Source organism: Oncorhynchus masou, chromosome 6 (genome assembly GCF_036934945.1).
Source record: "Oncorhynchus masou masou isolate Uvic2021 chromosome 6, UVic_Omas_1.1, whole genome shotgun sequence".
In the NCBI taxonomy this organism is placed as follows: Eukaryota; Metazoa; Chordata; class Actinopteri; order Salmoniformes; family Salmonidae; genus Oncorhynchus; species Oncorhynchus masou.
The window spans coordinates 49,858,475-49,876,231 of NC_088217.1; the positions used below are offsets into that span (position 1 = coordinate 49,858,475).

Here is a 17,757-nt window from a genome sequence, read left to right on the forward strand (position 1 = left end):
GGCACTACGCAATGGCTGCACTGTGTTTGAGCCACATCAGACTTATTGACAGTGAGGCATGACTGAATCACTGTCGGTGCTCTGCGTAATAAAAAGGTAGGGAACTTGTTGGATTAAGATATTTCAATACCAAATCTGCCATTAATCTGAGGGGGATAAAACCCTTCAAGCGCCACTGAATAGAAATGAATTTGACGAGGCGTTTATTCCTCTGTTGTAAAATGTGCCCCAGAGCACCACACTCAAAACAAATTACAGTTGAGGAAAAACCCTGGTTTGTGAAAGCGACAGTGACAGACTCAGCCGGATCAAAGCGGTTCCATGTGTGGAGTGGTAATCTCCTCCCTGGGTCTCCTAAGTGTCGGGGCCTGAACTCTCTGGCCTCTGGATGGTCCTGCCCTTGGCTGCTTCTCACAGAGCCTTGGCCTGATGAAGGCAGAGGCGCTGCTGTCGCTCTTCATCATTCCTGCCCCAGCCAGGGTTCGCCAATGTAAGACGATCGGCCCTGCAGATTCTGAAACATCTGGATCATTAGCATATGGTCAAATGGCGTTCGCCTAAGTGTTGCGGGTGGAGCCACTCACCAACCTGCCGTCTGTCAGCTTGCTGGCCTCATGGCAAGCTAACGGGGTCTGGCTGCATCCTAGCCCTGCTTCATCATCCTTTTGTAAGGATGCAGCGGATCACTGCTGCTGAGCCACAGGTTAGAACCAGCTACAGACACACCGAGTGAGAGCTGCAGGGGAAAGTCTGCTAGTTGTATTTCAGGGTATTGTGGCTTGTGTTACAATGTAATTGGTGGTAGAACAATTAGAGATTTGTATTTTCAATGGTACATAAAGATAATGAGAATAGTGTGTTTTAATTTGATCTAGCAGAGGGTTGGTTACCCTGCTATCTCTTTTAAAGTGGAAAATGACTCATTAGCAGGACGTGACTCACCTTTTTAATTTCAATTTAAAAGGGTGCCTCCAGAGCCACTGTGGCATTTGGTCGTTTCAGGTAATAAAGCAGCAGTGAGCTTGCATAAGTGCTGCTACTACGTCTCCTCTCACAGATCAGGGTCTTAGTTACCACTAGGCTGAGGCTCCAGTCAGTGACTTGCTGCAGCGTATAGCCTTGTCTCTTTGAAGGGCATTCCTGCTGCTCCTCAAACCCTCCGAGGTCTGGGAGGTATTTATTACAGCAGGGTGGGCGTGTGAGCAACACACACACACACACACAGTGGAGATTCCTCTCTGTCTCCCCCACCATCGTGCAGTGTCAGTCCTTTACAGGGGGCTTGTTTTGCATGGCTGCCTGCCTTCACCTAGCTATGCCTGTAACTTTAGGCCCCTCTCTTCTGCTGCTATTTTAAGCCAGAGAGGGCATCGAGCCCAGCGAGAGGGGCTGTTTGTGTGCAAATCAAGGCGGATACAAAGGGCCGAGCATAGGCTAGGACGGCTGGCATGATGACACAGGGCTGGTTGTTTACGGCAGAGGCTCCGCCTGGGGGAGGAGGGTTTACTAGCCTGCAGTCAGAATTCCTCCTGAGCCATTCCCCCATTTGGCTGGCAGTTGTGAAAACAATTCTCCCTCTAGTATTTAACTCCGTCAGCTCTATGGGCAGCAGGGTGAGTGAATGTGCTAACTTGCAGGGGTGGTGGGATATCTTTTTATTTTAACAGGTAAGTTGACCGAACACATTCTCATTTACAGCAACGGCCTGGGGAATAGTTACAGGGGAGAGGGATGAATGAGCCAATTTTAAACTAGGGATCATAAGGTGACCATGATGGTATGAAGGCCAGATTGGGAATTTAGCCAGGACACCGGGGTTAACACCCCTACTCTTATGATAAGTGCCATTGAATCTTAAGCGACCAGAGTCAGGACAGACATTTAACGCCCCATCCGAAAGACGGCGCCCTACACAGGGGCAATGTCCCCAATCACTGCCCTGGGGCATTGTAATTATTATTTTTTTAATACCAGAAGAAAGGGTGCTTCCTCCTGGCCCTCCACCTCTACTTCCAGCAGCATCTGGTCTCCCATCCAGGGACTGACAAGGACCAACCCTGCTTAGCTTCAGAAGCAAGCCAGTGGGATGCTGCTGGCTCCTGGACTTGAGTTCCTGTGTGCTTGCCTGGGATTGGGATTATGGAGTGTGTGTCAGACAGCCTTGTGTGGTATTGTGAACCATCTCTTTAACAAAATCTGTGGCACAGCTTTGACTACCAGTATGTGGATTTAAGGCCAGGCTGAGTCAATCAAACCTACCTGTTTATCTAGTATCCTGTAAAACGGGAAGCATCCATATGTTTTGAAAGTACCTAAAACCAATCAGACATTTACCTTTTTTACTACAGGGAATATGATACTAATTTTAACCTCATTGTTAAAGTGTAATTTCAAAATGTGTGTAGTTGGACTGAACCCTGCCTGTCTTATCTTCTAGGCCTCACTCAGAGACCGCTCGACAGCTGAGCTGGGGGAGCCTTGCCCTCAGCCTCCACTCACCTCACCTGGCCTGCTTTCCACCCATCAACACCCCCCCGCCCCCCCCCAGCCTAGCCCAGCCTGCCGTCGCTATGACGTCGGAGCTGGAGAGTAGTCTGACCTCCATGGATTGGCTGCCTCAGCTGACCATGCGGGCTGCCATCCAGAAGGCGGATGCCCAGGGGGGCCACGGGGGGCAGGGCATGGGCAAGAAGAACGCCATGCTGGACCCCAACACCACGCTGGACCAGGAGGAGGTCCAGCAGCACAAAGACGGCAAGCCGCCCTACAGCTACGCCAGCCTCATCACCTTCGCCATCAACAGCTCGCCAAAGAAGAAGATGACTCTGAGCGAGATCTACCAGTGGATCTGTGACAACTTCCCCTACTACCGGGAGGCAGGCAGCGGCTGGAAGGTACGTACTGTAAGAGGACAGACAGACGAGCTGGAGTAGAAAGGATGTCAATTCCCAGCTGATGACATCACCCGGTGTGTGTGTGTGTGTGTGGTTTTGGAATGCTAATGCTAGTTTTGTAGACATCGAGTTGGACGTGAAAGCTCAATGTCATTCATAACAAGCATCACACTGTAATTTCCCGTAAAGCTCAAAGCGAGCTGTACATCTTTTGAATGAAAAAATAAAATAAAAATAGGAGCAGCCCTGCGAGAACTGTGAAGTGTAAAATTCTGGATTAATATTCAGAGATGTCCCGATCTGAGCAAACAAAGACTAAATAACTCATTCATGGGTGGTATTATTCATTGCAGATGCCTTGATAGGGAGAAGGCCGTTGTGTAGGAGAGAGCCTGTGCTGTGTCATCATCTCAAGGAGCACATGATCAACACAGATGAAGCTATGCTGATTGCCTTTTAAAGAGCCCAGATGGAAAGTGATACAAGAATGAGTTTTCCAATCAGTAGACATTTATAGGAAGTAGGCTGTGCGGCACTGGTTTATTGCAGTCAGACATGATGTATGCAGCCCATTTCCTGTGTGCGTCTATGTGGGGTGGGGATAAGAAAGTATCCAGCATTAAATGGGTTGATTTGGCTTCATATCAACCATGTTGATATGCAATGTCTTAGATTTTAGATTGAGATTTTAGTGGGATCCCCATTAGCCGACGCCAGTGGCGACAGCTTGTCTTCCTCTGGTCCGGTGCAAAAAAAAACAAATATATTAGACAAAAATACTTTACTACATTTGTCATAACTAGGTTGTTTTTTTTGGGGGGGGGTTTAAAGGTAATTTTGCTGTTTGCTTGAGTCATTTAAGATTAATATGATCATTGTTCTGTATAGATTTGTCTAGGTGAAATAATGAATATGTAGGGTTCCCCCAACTTCCATTATGTTCATATTCAGATAGCCATTTCCAACTAACCCTCCTAAACCTTAGCTGACCACATTGATATTGTGGCAGATTGTAACCAAATGCCAGCCATAATTAGCTATATAGGATTTAAAGCCTTGGCTTAAGGTTAAACAATTTACAGCTTTGATTCCCCCCCACACACCATCATAACAGTCAAGGGAGGTAAATAACAAGGGGGTAAATAACAGTGGTTTCCTTTGAAAGTGGGAAAATGGAATCTTTCCAAAAATGCCAGACGTATTACTGTACTCCTAATATTCAACAAATAGCATTTTGTTCTTCCCATAGGAAAAAAGCAACCACAACTCTCATTTGCGGACTGTGGCGTGGCAGCGGCAACACTGATGAGTGAATAGCAGCACACATGGGAAAATAGAGCTTCTGATGTGATCAAAGCAAAAAATAGCCTACATGAAAGTACAAGAGCGTAAACATTGTTTCTTGTTGAGGTTAGTTGCAAGTCAAGTGTCCTTGGATTCGCATCAGTTTAAAAGATTGACAAGTGACTGAAGTGACCACCTGGGAGCTGTGAGGGAGAGCCGGGCAGATCCGCTCGATCAGACCACACGACTGAAAGGTGCCGATGCATTGCATTAAATATTGTACATGTTTAGGATTTGACAAAACGGATGAAATGGAGATTCTTGTCAAATTAAATGTCCCGCAGGCTCACGTGGAATTCTCGTCTCGTCACACTTTTGTCAACTAAAATTTGTAAAAGTTATTGGAGTTCTTTTTCGAGGCATCTCATTATCGTCAGTTTTAGTTAGAAAAAATAGGTATTTGATGAGTCAGTCAGTTATTGGCGACGACTCGGGTGTTAATTTCAATCTCTCCTCTACTTTGAGCCAAGAGAGACTGACATGCTTACTGTTGACATTGCAGAGGTTACTAAGGAGTGGTGGATTGTGGGCTGGGTGGTAACCTTGCAGTTAAGAGATTGGGCCAGTAACCAAAAGGTTGCTGGTTTGAATCCCGAGCTGTCTAGGTTAAATCTGTCTGTACACTTGAGAAAAGCACTTAATCGTAATTGCTCCTGTAAATTGCTCTGGATAAGAGCATCTGCTAAATGACAAACAAAACACATTGTTAGCCTACACAGTTTGAACATGGGTAAAAGGAAGTACTGTATGGTGATGAAATGTGTTTAGGTTGACTATTGAGGCTGTGATGTGAAAAATGTGGTATCACGATGCATGTTTTGCAGTCTGTTCATTAATGATTTACATTTTCGAAGACCAAGTCTTTTTAGATGATGGTGAAACATGGTAATCACAGGAGCAACAGCGTTTAATTCAATTAGCCCACTGATAGTCCTGAGAATATGCTATGTATACACCTAATATAACTTTTTTCGAACGGACACTGAAGCCAAACGTGGAGACTATGGATACGACTTCCTCCGTGCTCATGCATTATCATAATTCATATGCGCGTCACTAGAAATTCCTACATTAGCACATTTCCGTTAGCCGAAACATCCTGACAAAATACCACATATTTCTGGGCCTTATGTGCCTGAACCTTGTAAACTGCTAGGGGGGGAAACCTGTAACTGATATTAATGGTTGCCCAATCAGTCAGTCTCGTTGCAGTTCTTTTGAAATGAATACCGGGATGTGTTCAAAACACCAGGCATCTGAGCAGTTATCCAAATTGCGTAGGCTATTCACTGCAGTTTCCAGCCTAGAGTTTTATACTGACTTGAAAACAATAACATTCTTCATTGTATTGTAACGTATGGTAGCTTTTCCAGCTGCGTACCCCTGGACTGGTAGGGAGCGCACTCAGCGCAGCCTCTGGAGGCACATAATGTAGCTACCTATGATTTCGTTACCTAGTGTTTTATTTCGCTGTGTAAATTGACTGGATATATTCACTGCGGTATTAAGCCTAACATTGAGCTTATATGAATTCTGGTCTAATATGCCTACACTTATACTTAGGCTGTAGATTACATCTCCAGCCTGTCTTTGTTCTGTTGCACAATTCTGCACCTGGCCTCGCCGCTGCCATGGTTATTCCTGGAGTCCCAGGAAAAGCCAGACTACAAAAGCTTCTTGGACACTTATTTCAAATGTAGTTTTTTACCTCATAGCCTATTGGAGAGATTTGCGCTTGATTACTGCATGTAATATAGGCTACAGCATTAAGAACGGGCAGGGAGATGGAAAGGGGAAGTTAGTATGCCTACTTTAGGCAATTATTATCTTAACTGATAAAATACACCGTATGAGTGGCCTGCTATGGTACCTTGTCCTTCGAAACTGTCAAGAATATACCCAAACTCGTTGCTACGTCACTGCAGTTTACAACCTATGGACAATAATTGTGTATTCACTAGATGACTAATAAATTCCTCGTCGCCCTGTTGTAGCCCAGGTATAGCAGCAGTTGTCTAAAAACATAGCCCTATGCATAATCACTAGTGGAACTTTGCGTTCCCAGGGACCACAGATCTTAGCCTGGAGGAACTTTTATTTTATTTTTTATTTTTCTTCCCTTGCACTTTGACAGGTAAATATTGTCCTAATATGCACTGCTCAAAAAAATAAAGGGAACACTAAAATAACACATCCTAGATCTGAATGAATGAAATATTCTTATTAAATACCTTTCTCTGTACTTAGTTGAATGTGCTGACAACAAAATCGCACAAATTATCAATAGAAATCAAATGTATCAACCCATGGAGGTCTGGATTTGGAGTCACACTCAAAATTAAAGTGGAAAACCACACTACAGGCTGATCCAACTTTGATGTAATGTCCTTAAAACAAGTCAATGAGGCTCAGTAGTGTGTGTGTGTGTGGCCTCCACGTGCATGTATGACCTCCCTACAACGCCTGGGCATGCTCCTGATGAGGTGGCGGATGGTCTCCTGAGGGATCTCCTCCCAGACCTGGACTAAAGCATCCGCCAACTCCTGGACAGTCTGTGGTGCAACGTGGCGTTGGTGGATGGAGCGAGACATGATGTCCCAGATGTGCTCAATTGGATTCAGGTCTGGGGAACGGGCGGGCCAGTCCATAGCATCAATGCTTTTCTCTTGCAGGATCTGCTGACACACTCCAGCCACATGAGGTCTAGCATTGTCTTGCATTAGGAGGAACCCAGGGCCAACTGCACCAGCATATGGTCTCACAAGGGGTCTGAGGAGCTCATCTCTGTACCTAATGGCGAGCACATGGAGGGCGAGCACATGGAGGGCTCTGGCGAGCACATGGAGGGCTGTGCGGCCCCCCCCAAAGAAATGCCACCCCACACCATGACTGACCCACCGCCAAACCGGTCATGCTGGAGGATGTTGCAGGCAGCAGAACGTTCTCCATGGCGTCTCCAGACTCTGTCACGTGCTCAGTGTGAACCTGCTTTCATCTGTGAAGAGCACAGGGCGTCAGCGGCGAATTTGCCAATCTTGGTGTTCTCTGGCAAATGCCAAACGTCCTGCACGGTGTTGGGCTGTAAGCACGTCGGGCCCTCATACCTCCCTCATGGAGTCTGTTTCTGACCGTTTGAGCAGACACGTGCACATTTGTGGCCTGCTGGAGGTCATTTTGCAGGGCTCTGGCAGTGCTCCTCCTTGCACAAAGGCCGAGGTAGCAGTCCTGCTGCTGGGTTGTTGCCCTCCTACGGACTCCTCCACGTCTCCTGATGTACTGGTCTGTCTCCTGGTAGCGCCTCCATGCTCTGGACACTACGCTGACAGACACAGCAAACCTTCTTGCCACAGCTTGCATTGATGTGCCATCCTGGATGAGCTGCACTACCTGAGCCACTTGTGTGGGTTGTAGACTCCGTCTCATGCTACCACGAGAGTGAAAGCACCGCCAGCATTCAAAAGTGACCAAAACATCAGCCAGGAAGCATAGGAACTGAGAAGTGGTCTGTGGTCCCCATCTGCAGAACCACTCCTTTATTGGGGGTGTCTTGCTAATTGCCTATTTCCACCAAATTTCCACCTATTTCCAAATTTATTGTCAGTCAGTGTTACTTCTGAAGTGGACAGTTTGATTTCACAGAAGTGTGATTGACTTGGAGTTACATTGTGGTGTTTAAGTGTTACCTTTTATTTTGAGCAGTGTATTTAGCTAATGAATGGGCTAATATAAGCCTAATATAGGTAACTAAAATGTAGTTTCTTACCTCAGCTACACATCACAAGCCTCTGTTACAGCTGTTCCTGTGCTCAACAGGCTCTAGGCTACGCAAGCCTCTCTGATAATAGGCCAGTCATCTCTTCGTGATATTCCATGAAAGCTATAGGCTACCAAAGCTATAGGACATTTTTTTTATTTGGTACTTTTTTCATAATCTAAGCCTAATGGCCTATTTTGGGGAAAGAAGCATGCTTACTTTTACTAATTTGCTGAATGTAAAACAGGCCTACAGCATATAAAAGGCATGTCGGGGAAAGTTGAGGACAAAGTGCATTGGTGTGATCACTTTTGTCCATTTATGATAACACTGCAACAGCCTAGATGAGCACAGTGAAAGAATTGACAACCGTTAGAAAAATGGAAATCACTTGCAATCCACTTGGGCAATGGCATGCTGTAAAGTTTAGCCCATCCTAAATAGTTTTTTTGGGTTGAATTGCGACATAAAATAAAAATGTAATTTTTAAATACAAGTTACTATATATATTATTTTTCCTTAGGCCTACATGTACATTGAAGTATTATTTTCAGTTGTCACTATGACAAACACACACTGAATGGTCTGAACCAGTGTGTTAAATGCCATGAATGGTCTTTTTGGCACCTTTTTGAATCGGCAACATGTAATAGGATGTGTTGATCAGTCGACCGGTGCAGGACTGTAGAACGATGAACTTTCTTGTGGATGCTCACCAACATTTTCTAGTCCTGTAGCCTATAGTTCATCATCTTTGTTTTTATAGTTATTGGCTTGATGGCCCTTAAACGTCTTACGGCTGAAATCCTGTTAACGGGATCAATTTGACAACTGCCAGTGAAAGTGCAGGGCGCCAAATTCAAACAAATATCATAATTACAATTCCTCAAACATACAAGTATTATACACCATTTTAAAGACAAACTTGTTGTTAATCCCACAGTGTCCGATTTCAAAAAGGCTTTACGATTATGTTAGGTCAGCACCTAGTCACAGAAAAACACTGCCATTTTTCCAGCCAAACAGATAAGTCACAAAAAGCAGAAAGAGAAATTCATCACTAACCTTTGATCTTCATCAGATGACACTCATAGGACTTGATGTTACTCACTGGACCCATATTTACTTTCAATCTCTTTTCGAAATCTTTTCGATTTTTAATTTGATTATACCTCCCGGTAACCTGCCTCACCCAATGTGATACGGAATCTGCTGTTATTTTTAATTTTTAGAACACATTCAAGAACCTCCAGAAGCTAACTAGCTACAAGCTATTTAGCCATGGTTAGCCACTGCTAGCGGCTTTACCTTCTGCACAGCCAGCCAGTTTTTATTTACCTGGATAATACTCGCCAGTCCAGCTTTCCTGCCCCATCCACCGCTGCCCCCTGGACACTGATCACCTGGCTTCATAGCTGATGCATGCTGGACTGTCCATTAATCACGGTACTCCATTCTGCTTGTTTATGTTTTATCTGTCGGCCCCAGCCGCACTCAGTCTCTGTGTGTAGTTAATCCGACCCTCCCTGCCTAGTCGACGCCATTTTACCTGCTGTTGTTGTGCTAGCTGATTAGCTGTTGTCTCACCTACTGTTTTAGCTAGCTCTCCCAATTCAACACAGGTGATTACTGTATGCCTCCCTGTATGTGTCTTTCAAATGTCAATATGCCTTGTATACTGTTCAGGTTAGTTATCATTGTTTTAGTTTACAATGGAGCCCCTAGTTCCACTCTTCATACCCCTGATACCCCCTTTTTCCCACCTCCCACACATGCGGTGACCTCACTCATTACAACCAGCATGTCCAGAGATGCAACCTCTCTCATCACCCAATGCCTGGGCTTACCTCCACTGTACCCGCACCCCACCATACCCCTGTCTGCGCATTATGCCCTGAATATATATTCTTCCATGCCCAGAAATCTGCTCCTTTTATTCTCTGTCCCCACCGCTCCAGGCGACCAGTTTTGATAGCCTTTAGCCGCACCCTCATACTACTCCTCCTCTGTTCCGCGGGTGATGTGGAGGTAAACCCAGGCCCTGCATGTCCCCAGGCACCCTCATTTGTTGACTTCTGTGATCGAAGAAGCCTTGGTTTCATGCATGTCAACATCAGAAGCCTCCTCCCTAAGTTTGTTTTACTCACTGCTTTAGCACACTCTGCTAACCCTGATGTCCTTGCCGTGTCTGAATCCTGGCTCAGGAAGGCCACCAAAAATTCTGAGATTTCCATACCCAACTATAACATTTTCCGTGAAGATAGAACTGCCAGAGGGGGAGGAGTTGCAGTCTAGTGCAGAGAGAGCCTGCAAAGTAATGTCATACTTTCCAGGTCCATACCCAAACAGTTCGAACTACTAATCTTAAAAATTACTCTCTCCAGAAATAAGTCTCTCACTGTTGCCGCCTGCTACCGACCTCCCTCAGCTCCCAGCTGTGCCCTGGACACCATTTGTGAATTGATCGCCCCCCATCTAGCTTCAGAGTTTGTTCTGTTAGGTGACCTAAACTGGGATATGCTTAACACCCCGGCAGTCCTACAATCTAAGCTAGATGCCATCAATCTCACACAAATCATCAAGGAACCCACCAGATACAACCCTAAATCTCTAAACAAGGGCACCCTCATAGACGTCATCCTGTCCAACCGGCCCTCCAAATACACCTCCGCTGTCTTCAACCAGGATCTCAGCGATCACTGCCTCATTGCCTGTATCCGCTACGGAGCCGCAGTCAAACGACCACCCCTCATCACTGTCAAACGCTCCCTAAAACACTTCTGTGAGCAGGCCTTTCTAATCGACCTGGCCCGGGTATCCTGGAAGGACATTGACCTCATCCCGTCAGTTGAGGATGCCTGGTTATTCTTTAAAAGTAACTTCCTCACCATTTTAGATAAGCATGCTCTGTTCAAAAAATGCAGAACTAAGAACAGATATAGCCCTTGGTTCACTCCAGACCTGACTGCCCTCGACCAGCACAAAAACATCCTGTGGCGGACTGCAATAGCATCGAATAGTCCCCGTGATATGCAACTGTTCAGGGAAGTCAGGAACCAATACACTCAGTCAGGAAAGCTAAGGCCAGCTTCTTCAGGCAGAAATTTGCATCCTGTAGCTCCAACTCCAAAAAGTTCTGGGACACTGAATTCCATGGAGAACAAGAGCAGCACCTCCCAGCTGCCCACTGCACTGAGGCTAGGTAACACGGTCACCACCAATAAATCCATGATTATCGAAAACTTCAACAAGCATTTCTCAACAGCTGGCCATGCCTTCCGCCTGGCTGCTCCAACCTCGGCCAACAGCTCCGCCCCCCCTCCGCAGCTACTCGCCCAAGCCTCTCCAGGTTCTCCTTTACCCAAATCCAGATAGCAGATGTTCTGAAAGAGCTGCAAAACCTGGACCCGTACAAATCAGCTGGGCTTGACAATCTGGACCCTTTATTTCTGAAACTATCCACCGCCATTGTCGCAACCCCTATTACCAGCCTGTTCAACCTCTTTCATATCGTCTGAGATCCCCAAGGATTGGAAAGCTGCCGCAGTCATCCCCCTCTTCAAAGGGGGAGACACCCTGGACCCAAACTGTTACAGACCTATATCCATCCTGCCCTGCCGATCTAAGGTCTTCGAAAGCCAAGTCAACAAACAGGTCACTGACCATCTCGAATCCCACCGTACCTTCTCCGCTGTGCAATTTGGTTTCTGAGCCGGTCACGGGTGCACCTCAGCCACGCTCAAGGTACTAAACGATATCATAACGGCCATCGATAAAAGACAGTACTGTGCAGCCGTCTTCATCGACCTTGCCAAGGATTTCGACTCTGTCAATCACCATATTCTTATCGGCAGACTCAGTAGCCTTGGTTTTTCTGATGACTGCCTTGCCTGGTTAACCAACTACTTTGCAGACAGAGTGCAGTGTGTCAAATCGGAGGGCATGCTGTCCGGTCCTCTGCCAGTCTATGGGGGTGCCACAGGGTTCAATTCTCGGGCCGACTCTTTCCTCTGTATATATCAATGATGTTGCTCTTGCTGCAGGCGATTCCGTGATCCACCTCTACGCAGACAACACCATTCTATATACTTCCGGCCCGTCCTTGGACACTATCTGACCTCCAAACAAGCTTCAATGCCATACAACACTCCTTCCGTGGCCTCCAACTGCTCTTAAACGCTAGTAAAACCAAATGTATGCTTTTCAACCGTTCGCTACCTGCACGCCTGACTAGTATCACCACCCTGGATGGTTCCGACCTTGAATATGTGGACATTTATAAGTACCTAGGTGTCTGGCTAGACTGTAAACTCTCCTTCCAGACTCATATCAAACATCTCCAATCGAAAATCAAATCCAGAGTCGGCTTTCTATTCCGCAACAAAGCCTCCTTTGCTCATGCCGCCAAACTTACCCTAGTAAAACTGACTATCCTACCGATCCTCGACTTCGGCGACGTCATCTACAAAATAGCTTCCAACACTCTACTCAGCAAACTGGATGCAGTTTATCACAGTGCCATCCGTTTTGTCACTAAAGCACCTTACACCACCCACCACTGCGACTTGTATGCTCTAGTCGGCTGGCCCTCGCTACATATTCGTCGCCAGACCCACTGGTTCCCAGGTCATCTACAAGTCCATGCTAGGTAAAGCTCCGCCTTATCTCAGTTCACTGGTCACGATGGCAACACCCACCCGTAGCACGCGCTCCAGCAGGTGTATCTCACGGATCATCCCTAAAGCCATTTGGCCGCCTTTCGTTCCAGTTTTCTGCTGCCTGTGACTGGAACGAATTGCAGAAATCGCCGAAGTTGGAGACTTTTATCTCCCTCACCAACTTCAAACATCTGCTATCTGAGCAGCTAACCGATCGCTGCAGCTGTACATAGTTGTCTGTTCACACTGCTATGCTTTATCTTGGCCAGGTCGCAGTTGCAAATGAGAACTTGTTCTCAACTAGCCTACTTGGTTAAATAAAAATACATGTTTTGTTTGATAAAGTTCATATTTATATCCAAAAATCTCAGTTTACATTGGCATGTTATGTTCATTATTGTTTTGCTTCCAAAACATCTGGTGATTTTGCAGAGAGCCACATCAATTTATATAAATACTCTTGTATTTTCATCAACATTTATGAAGTGTTATACATAGAATTAAAGATATATTTCTCCTTAATGCAACCGCTGTGTCAGATTTCAAAAACGTTTTACGGAAAAAGCACACCATGCAATAATCTGAGTACAGTGCTGAGACCAAAACAAGCCATACAGATACAAGCCATGTTGTGGAGTCAACAGAAGTCAGAAATAGCATTATAAATATTCACTTAACTTTGATCTTCATCGGAATGCACTCCCAGGAATCCCAGTTCCACAATAAATGTTTGTTTTGTTCGATAAAGTCCATTTATGTCCAAATACCTCATTTTTGTTTGCGTTTAGTTCACAAATTCACACGGCACTTAGTTCAGACGACAGTTCCATTACAGTTCGTAGAAGTAGAAACAGATTCAATCTTTAAGATGTTTTTTTCATAAATCTTCAATAATATTCCAACTAGACAATTCCTTTGTCTTTAGAAAGGAAAAGGAACACAGCTAACTCTCACGGGCGCACGCGAGACTGAGCACATGACATTCTGCCAGACACCTGACTCAAACAGCTCTTATTCTCTCCCCCTTCAAAGTAGAAGCCTGAAACAAGGTTCTAAAGACAGTTGACATCTAGTGGACGCTGTAGGAAGTGCAATCAAACCAAATTTTACACAGGCAAAGGCTTAAACATACAGACCTCAGATTTCCCACCTCCTGGTTATATTTTCTTCTCAGGTTTTTGCCTGCCATATGAGTTCTGTTATACACAGACATCATTCAAACAGTTTTATAAACTTCAGTGTTTTCTATCCAAATCTAATAATATGCATATTAGCTTCTGGGCCTGAGTAGCAGGCAGTTTACTCTGGGCACCTTATTCATCCAAGCTACTCAATACTGCCCCCCAGCTGTAAGAAGTTAAAATCTCTCAAGGATCGTACCCTTTTTCCCCCAATTTTCGCGTCAAAATGGCATAACCAACTAACTGCCTGTAGCTCACGACCTGAAGCAAGGATATGTAAACTCAGCAAAAAAAATAAGTCTTCTCACTTTCAACTGTGTTCATTTTCAGCAAACTTAACATGTGTAAATATTTGTATGAACATAACAAGATTCAATAACTTATATATAAACTGAACAAGTTCCACAGACATGTGACGAACAGAAATTGAATAATGTGTCTCTGAACAGAGAGGGGGGTCAAAATCAAAAGTCAGTCTCAATCTCGTGTGGACACCAGCTGCATTAAGTACTGCAGTGCATCTCCTCAACCACTGCACCAGATTTGCCAGTTCTTGCTGTGAGATGTTACCCCACTCTTCCACCAAGGCACCTGTAAGATCCCAGGCATTTCTGGGGGGGGAATGGCCCTAGCCCTCACCCTCCGATCCAACAGGTCCCAGACGTGCTCAATGGGATTGAGATTCGGGCTCTTCGCTGGCCATGGCAGAACACTGACATTCCTGTCTTGCAGGAAATCACACACACAAAGGGCAGTATGGCTGGTAGCATTGTTATGCTGGAGGGTCATGTCATGATGAGACGGCAGGAAGGGTACCAATTGAAAATGAGAACTTGTACCTTCCCTACCTGGTTAAATAAAGGTGAAATAAATAAAAACATGAGGGAGGAGGATGTCTTCCCTGTACACCACAGCGTTGAGATTGCCTGCAATGACAACAAGCTGAATCCGACCATCACCCCTGGTGAGAACCTGCTTCTCATCAGTGAAGAGCACTTTTTGCCAGTCCTGTCTGGTCCAGCAATGGTGGGTTTGTGCCCATAGGTGACGTTGTTTCCGGTAATGTCTGGTGAGAACCTGCCTTACAGGCCCTACAAGCCCTCAGTCCAGCCTCTCTCAGCTCATTGCGGACAGTTTGAGCACTGATTGAGGGATTATGCGTTCCTGGTGTAACTCGGGCATCCTGTACCTGTCCCGCAGGTGTGATGTTTGGATGTACCAATCTTGTGCAGGTGTTGTTACACGTGTTATGCAACTGCGAGGACGATCAGCTATCCGTCCGGTCTCCCTGTAGCACTGTCTTAGTAGTCTCACAGTACGGGCATTGCAATTTATTGCCCTGACCACTTCTGCATGCCTCCTTGCAGCATGCCTAAGGCACGCTCACGCAGATGAGCAGGGACCCTGGGCATCTTTCTTTTGTTGTTTTTCAGAGTCAGTAGAAAGGCCTCTTTAGTGTCCTCAGTTTTCATAACTGTGACCTTAATTGCCTACTGTCTGTAAGCTGTTAGTGTCTTATTGCCCGTTCCACAGGTGCATGTTCATTAATTGAACAAGCATGGGAAACCCTTTTTTAAACCCTTTACAATGAAGATCTGTGAAGTTATCTGGAAGGCAGGGTCCTGAAAGGGATGTTTTCTTTTTTTTTTGCTGAGTTTATATTCTTGATACCATTTTGAAAGGAAACGCTGAAGTTTGTGGAAATGTGAAATTAATGTAGGGGAATATAACACATTAGATCTGGTCAAAAAGAATTGTTACATCTTTGAAATGCAAGCGAAAGGCCATTATATCACTTAGGAGTCTAGGTGTGATTTAGGCAATTAGATGCCAGCAGTGTACAGTGGGGAGAACAAGTATTTGATACACTGCCGATTTTGCAGGTTTTCCTACTTATAAAGCATGTAGGTCTGTCATTTTTATCATAGGTACACTTCAACTGTGAGACGGAATCTAAAACAAAAATCCAGAATATCACATTTGTATGATTTTTAAGTAATTGTCATGCAATAAAATGCAAATTTAAGTATTTGATCACCTACCAACCAGTAAGAATTACAGCTCTCACAGACCTGTTTTTCTTTAAGAATCCCTCCTGTTCTCCACTCATTACCTGTATTAACTGCACCTGTTTGAACTCGTTACCTGTATAAAAGACACCTGTCCCCACACTCAATCAAACAGACTCCAACCTCCCCACAATGGCCAAGACCAGAGAGCTGTGTAAGGACATCAAATAAAATTGTAGACCTACACAAGGCTGGGATGGGCTACAGGACAATAGGAAAGCAGCTTGGTGAGAATGCAACAACTGTTGGTGCAATTATTAGAATATGGAAGAAGTTCAAGATGACGGTCAATCACCCTCGGTCTGGGGCTCCATGCAAGATCTCACCTCGTGGGGCATCAATGATCATGAGGAAGGTGAGGATCAGCCCAGAACTACATGGCAGGACCTGGTCAATGACCTGAAGAGAGCTGGGACCACAGTCTCAAAGAGAACCATTAGTAACACACTACGCCGTCATGGATTAAAATCCTGCAGCGCACGCAAGGTCCCCCTGCTCAAGCCAGCACATGTCCAGGCCCGTCTGAAGTTTGCCAATGACCATCTTGATGATCCAGAGGAGGAATGGGAGAAGGTCATGTGGTCTGATGAGTCAAAAATAGAGCTTTTTGGTCTAAACTCCACTCGCCGTGTTTGGAGAAAGAATGATGAGTCCAACCCCAATAACACCATCCCAACCGTGAAGCATGGAGGTGGACACATCATTCTTTGGGAATGCTTTTCTGCAAAGGGGACAAGATGACTACACCGTATTGAGGGGAGGATGGATGGGGCTATGTATTGCGAGATCTTGGCCAACAACCTCCTTCCCCCATTGAAGATGGGTCGTGGCTGGGTCTTCCAGCATGAAAACACAGCCAGGGCAACTAAGGAGTGGCTCCGTAAGAAGCATCTCAAGGTCCTGGAGTGGCGTAGCCAGTCTCCAGACCTGAACCCAATAGAAAATCTTTGGAGGGAGCTGAAAGTCCGTATTGCCCAGCGACAGACCCGAAATCTGAAGGATCTGGAGAAGGTCTATATGGAAGAGTGGGCCAAAATCCCTGCTGCAGTGTGTGCAAACCTGGTCAAGAACTACAAGAAACGTATGATCTCTGTAATTGCAAACACAGGTTTCTATACCAAATATTAAGTTCTGCTTTTCTGATGTATCAAATACTTATGTAATGCAATAAAATGCGAATTACTTAAAAATCATACAATGTGATTTTCTGGATTTTTGTTTTAGATTCTGTCTCAGTTGAAGTGTACCTATGATAAAAATTACAGACCTCTACATGCTTTGTAAGTAGGAAACACTGCCGATTTAGCAGGTTATCAAATACTTGTTCTCCCCACTGTATGTACAAAGTTTTAGACTGATTCAATGAACCATTGTATTACTGTTTAAAATCTTGTATCAAGCAAAAAGTGCCCGAATTGGTCAATTGATACATTTAAGTACATAACTAAGGAGAACATATAGAAATGATACGGCAATAAAATATGTTTTACACACTCCCAGGTATGTCATAATTGATGGCTTCCATAAAAGGCACTAACCTTCACAGAACCATCTAGATGGGAGCAGACACGGCAGAGGTTCAAACTGTGGAACCCAGTGCCTACGTTTTGAATATAAAAATGTATTTTATCAAACAAAACAATGCAGCATTTTATCTCTGGGACCCTCGATGACAAATCGGCAAGATTACTGAATGTATCAAACCAGTTGCCGTAATAAAATATTTTGCTGTGCGCTCTCAAAGGCATGGTATTTTTTCACTCTAATAGCTGCTGTTAATTGGACACTACAGTTAGCTTAAATTCTTGTTACTCTTTCTGCCCATATAAGACATGTCTATGTCCTGGGAAATGTTCT

The 17,757-nt window shown here is 45.1% G+C and overlaps 1 protein-coding gene across 1 annotated transcript in view; it reads left to right on the forward strand.

The window, feature by feature from the left end:
• Positions 1-17,757, forward strand: part of LOC135542205 (forkhead box protein J3-like) — an 87,683-nt gene that overhangs the window by 25,472 nt on the left and 44,454 nt on the right. Inside the window, exon 2 of the mRNA XM_064968991.1 lies at positions 2,438-2,894. Coding sequence (XP_064825063.1) covers positions 2,571-2,894 — 324 coding nt within the window. The 5' untranslated portion in view covers positions 2,438-2,570. The remainder of the gene's footprint in view (positions 1-2,437; positions 2,895-17,757) is intronic.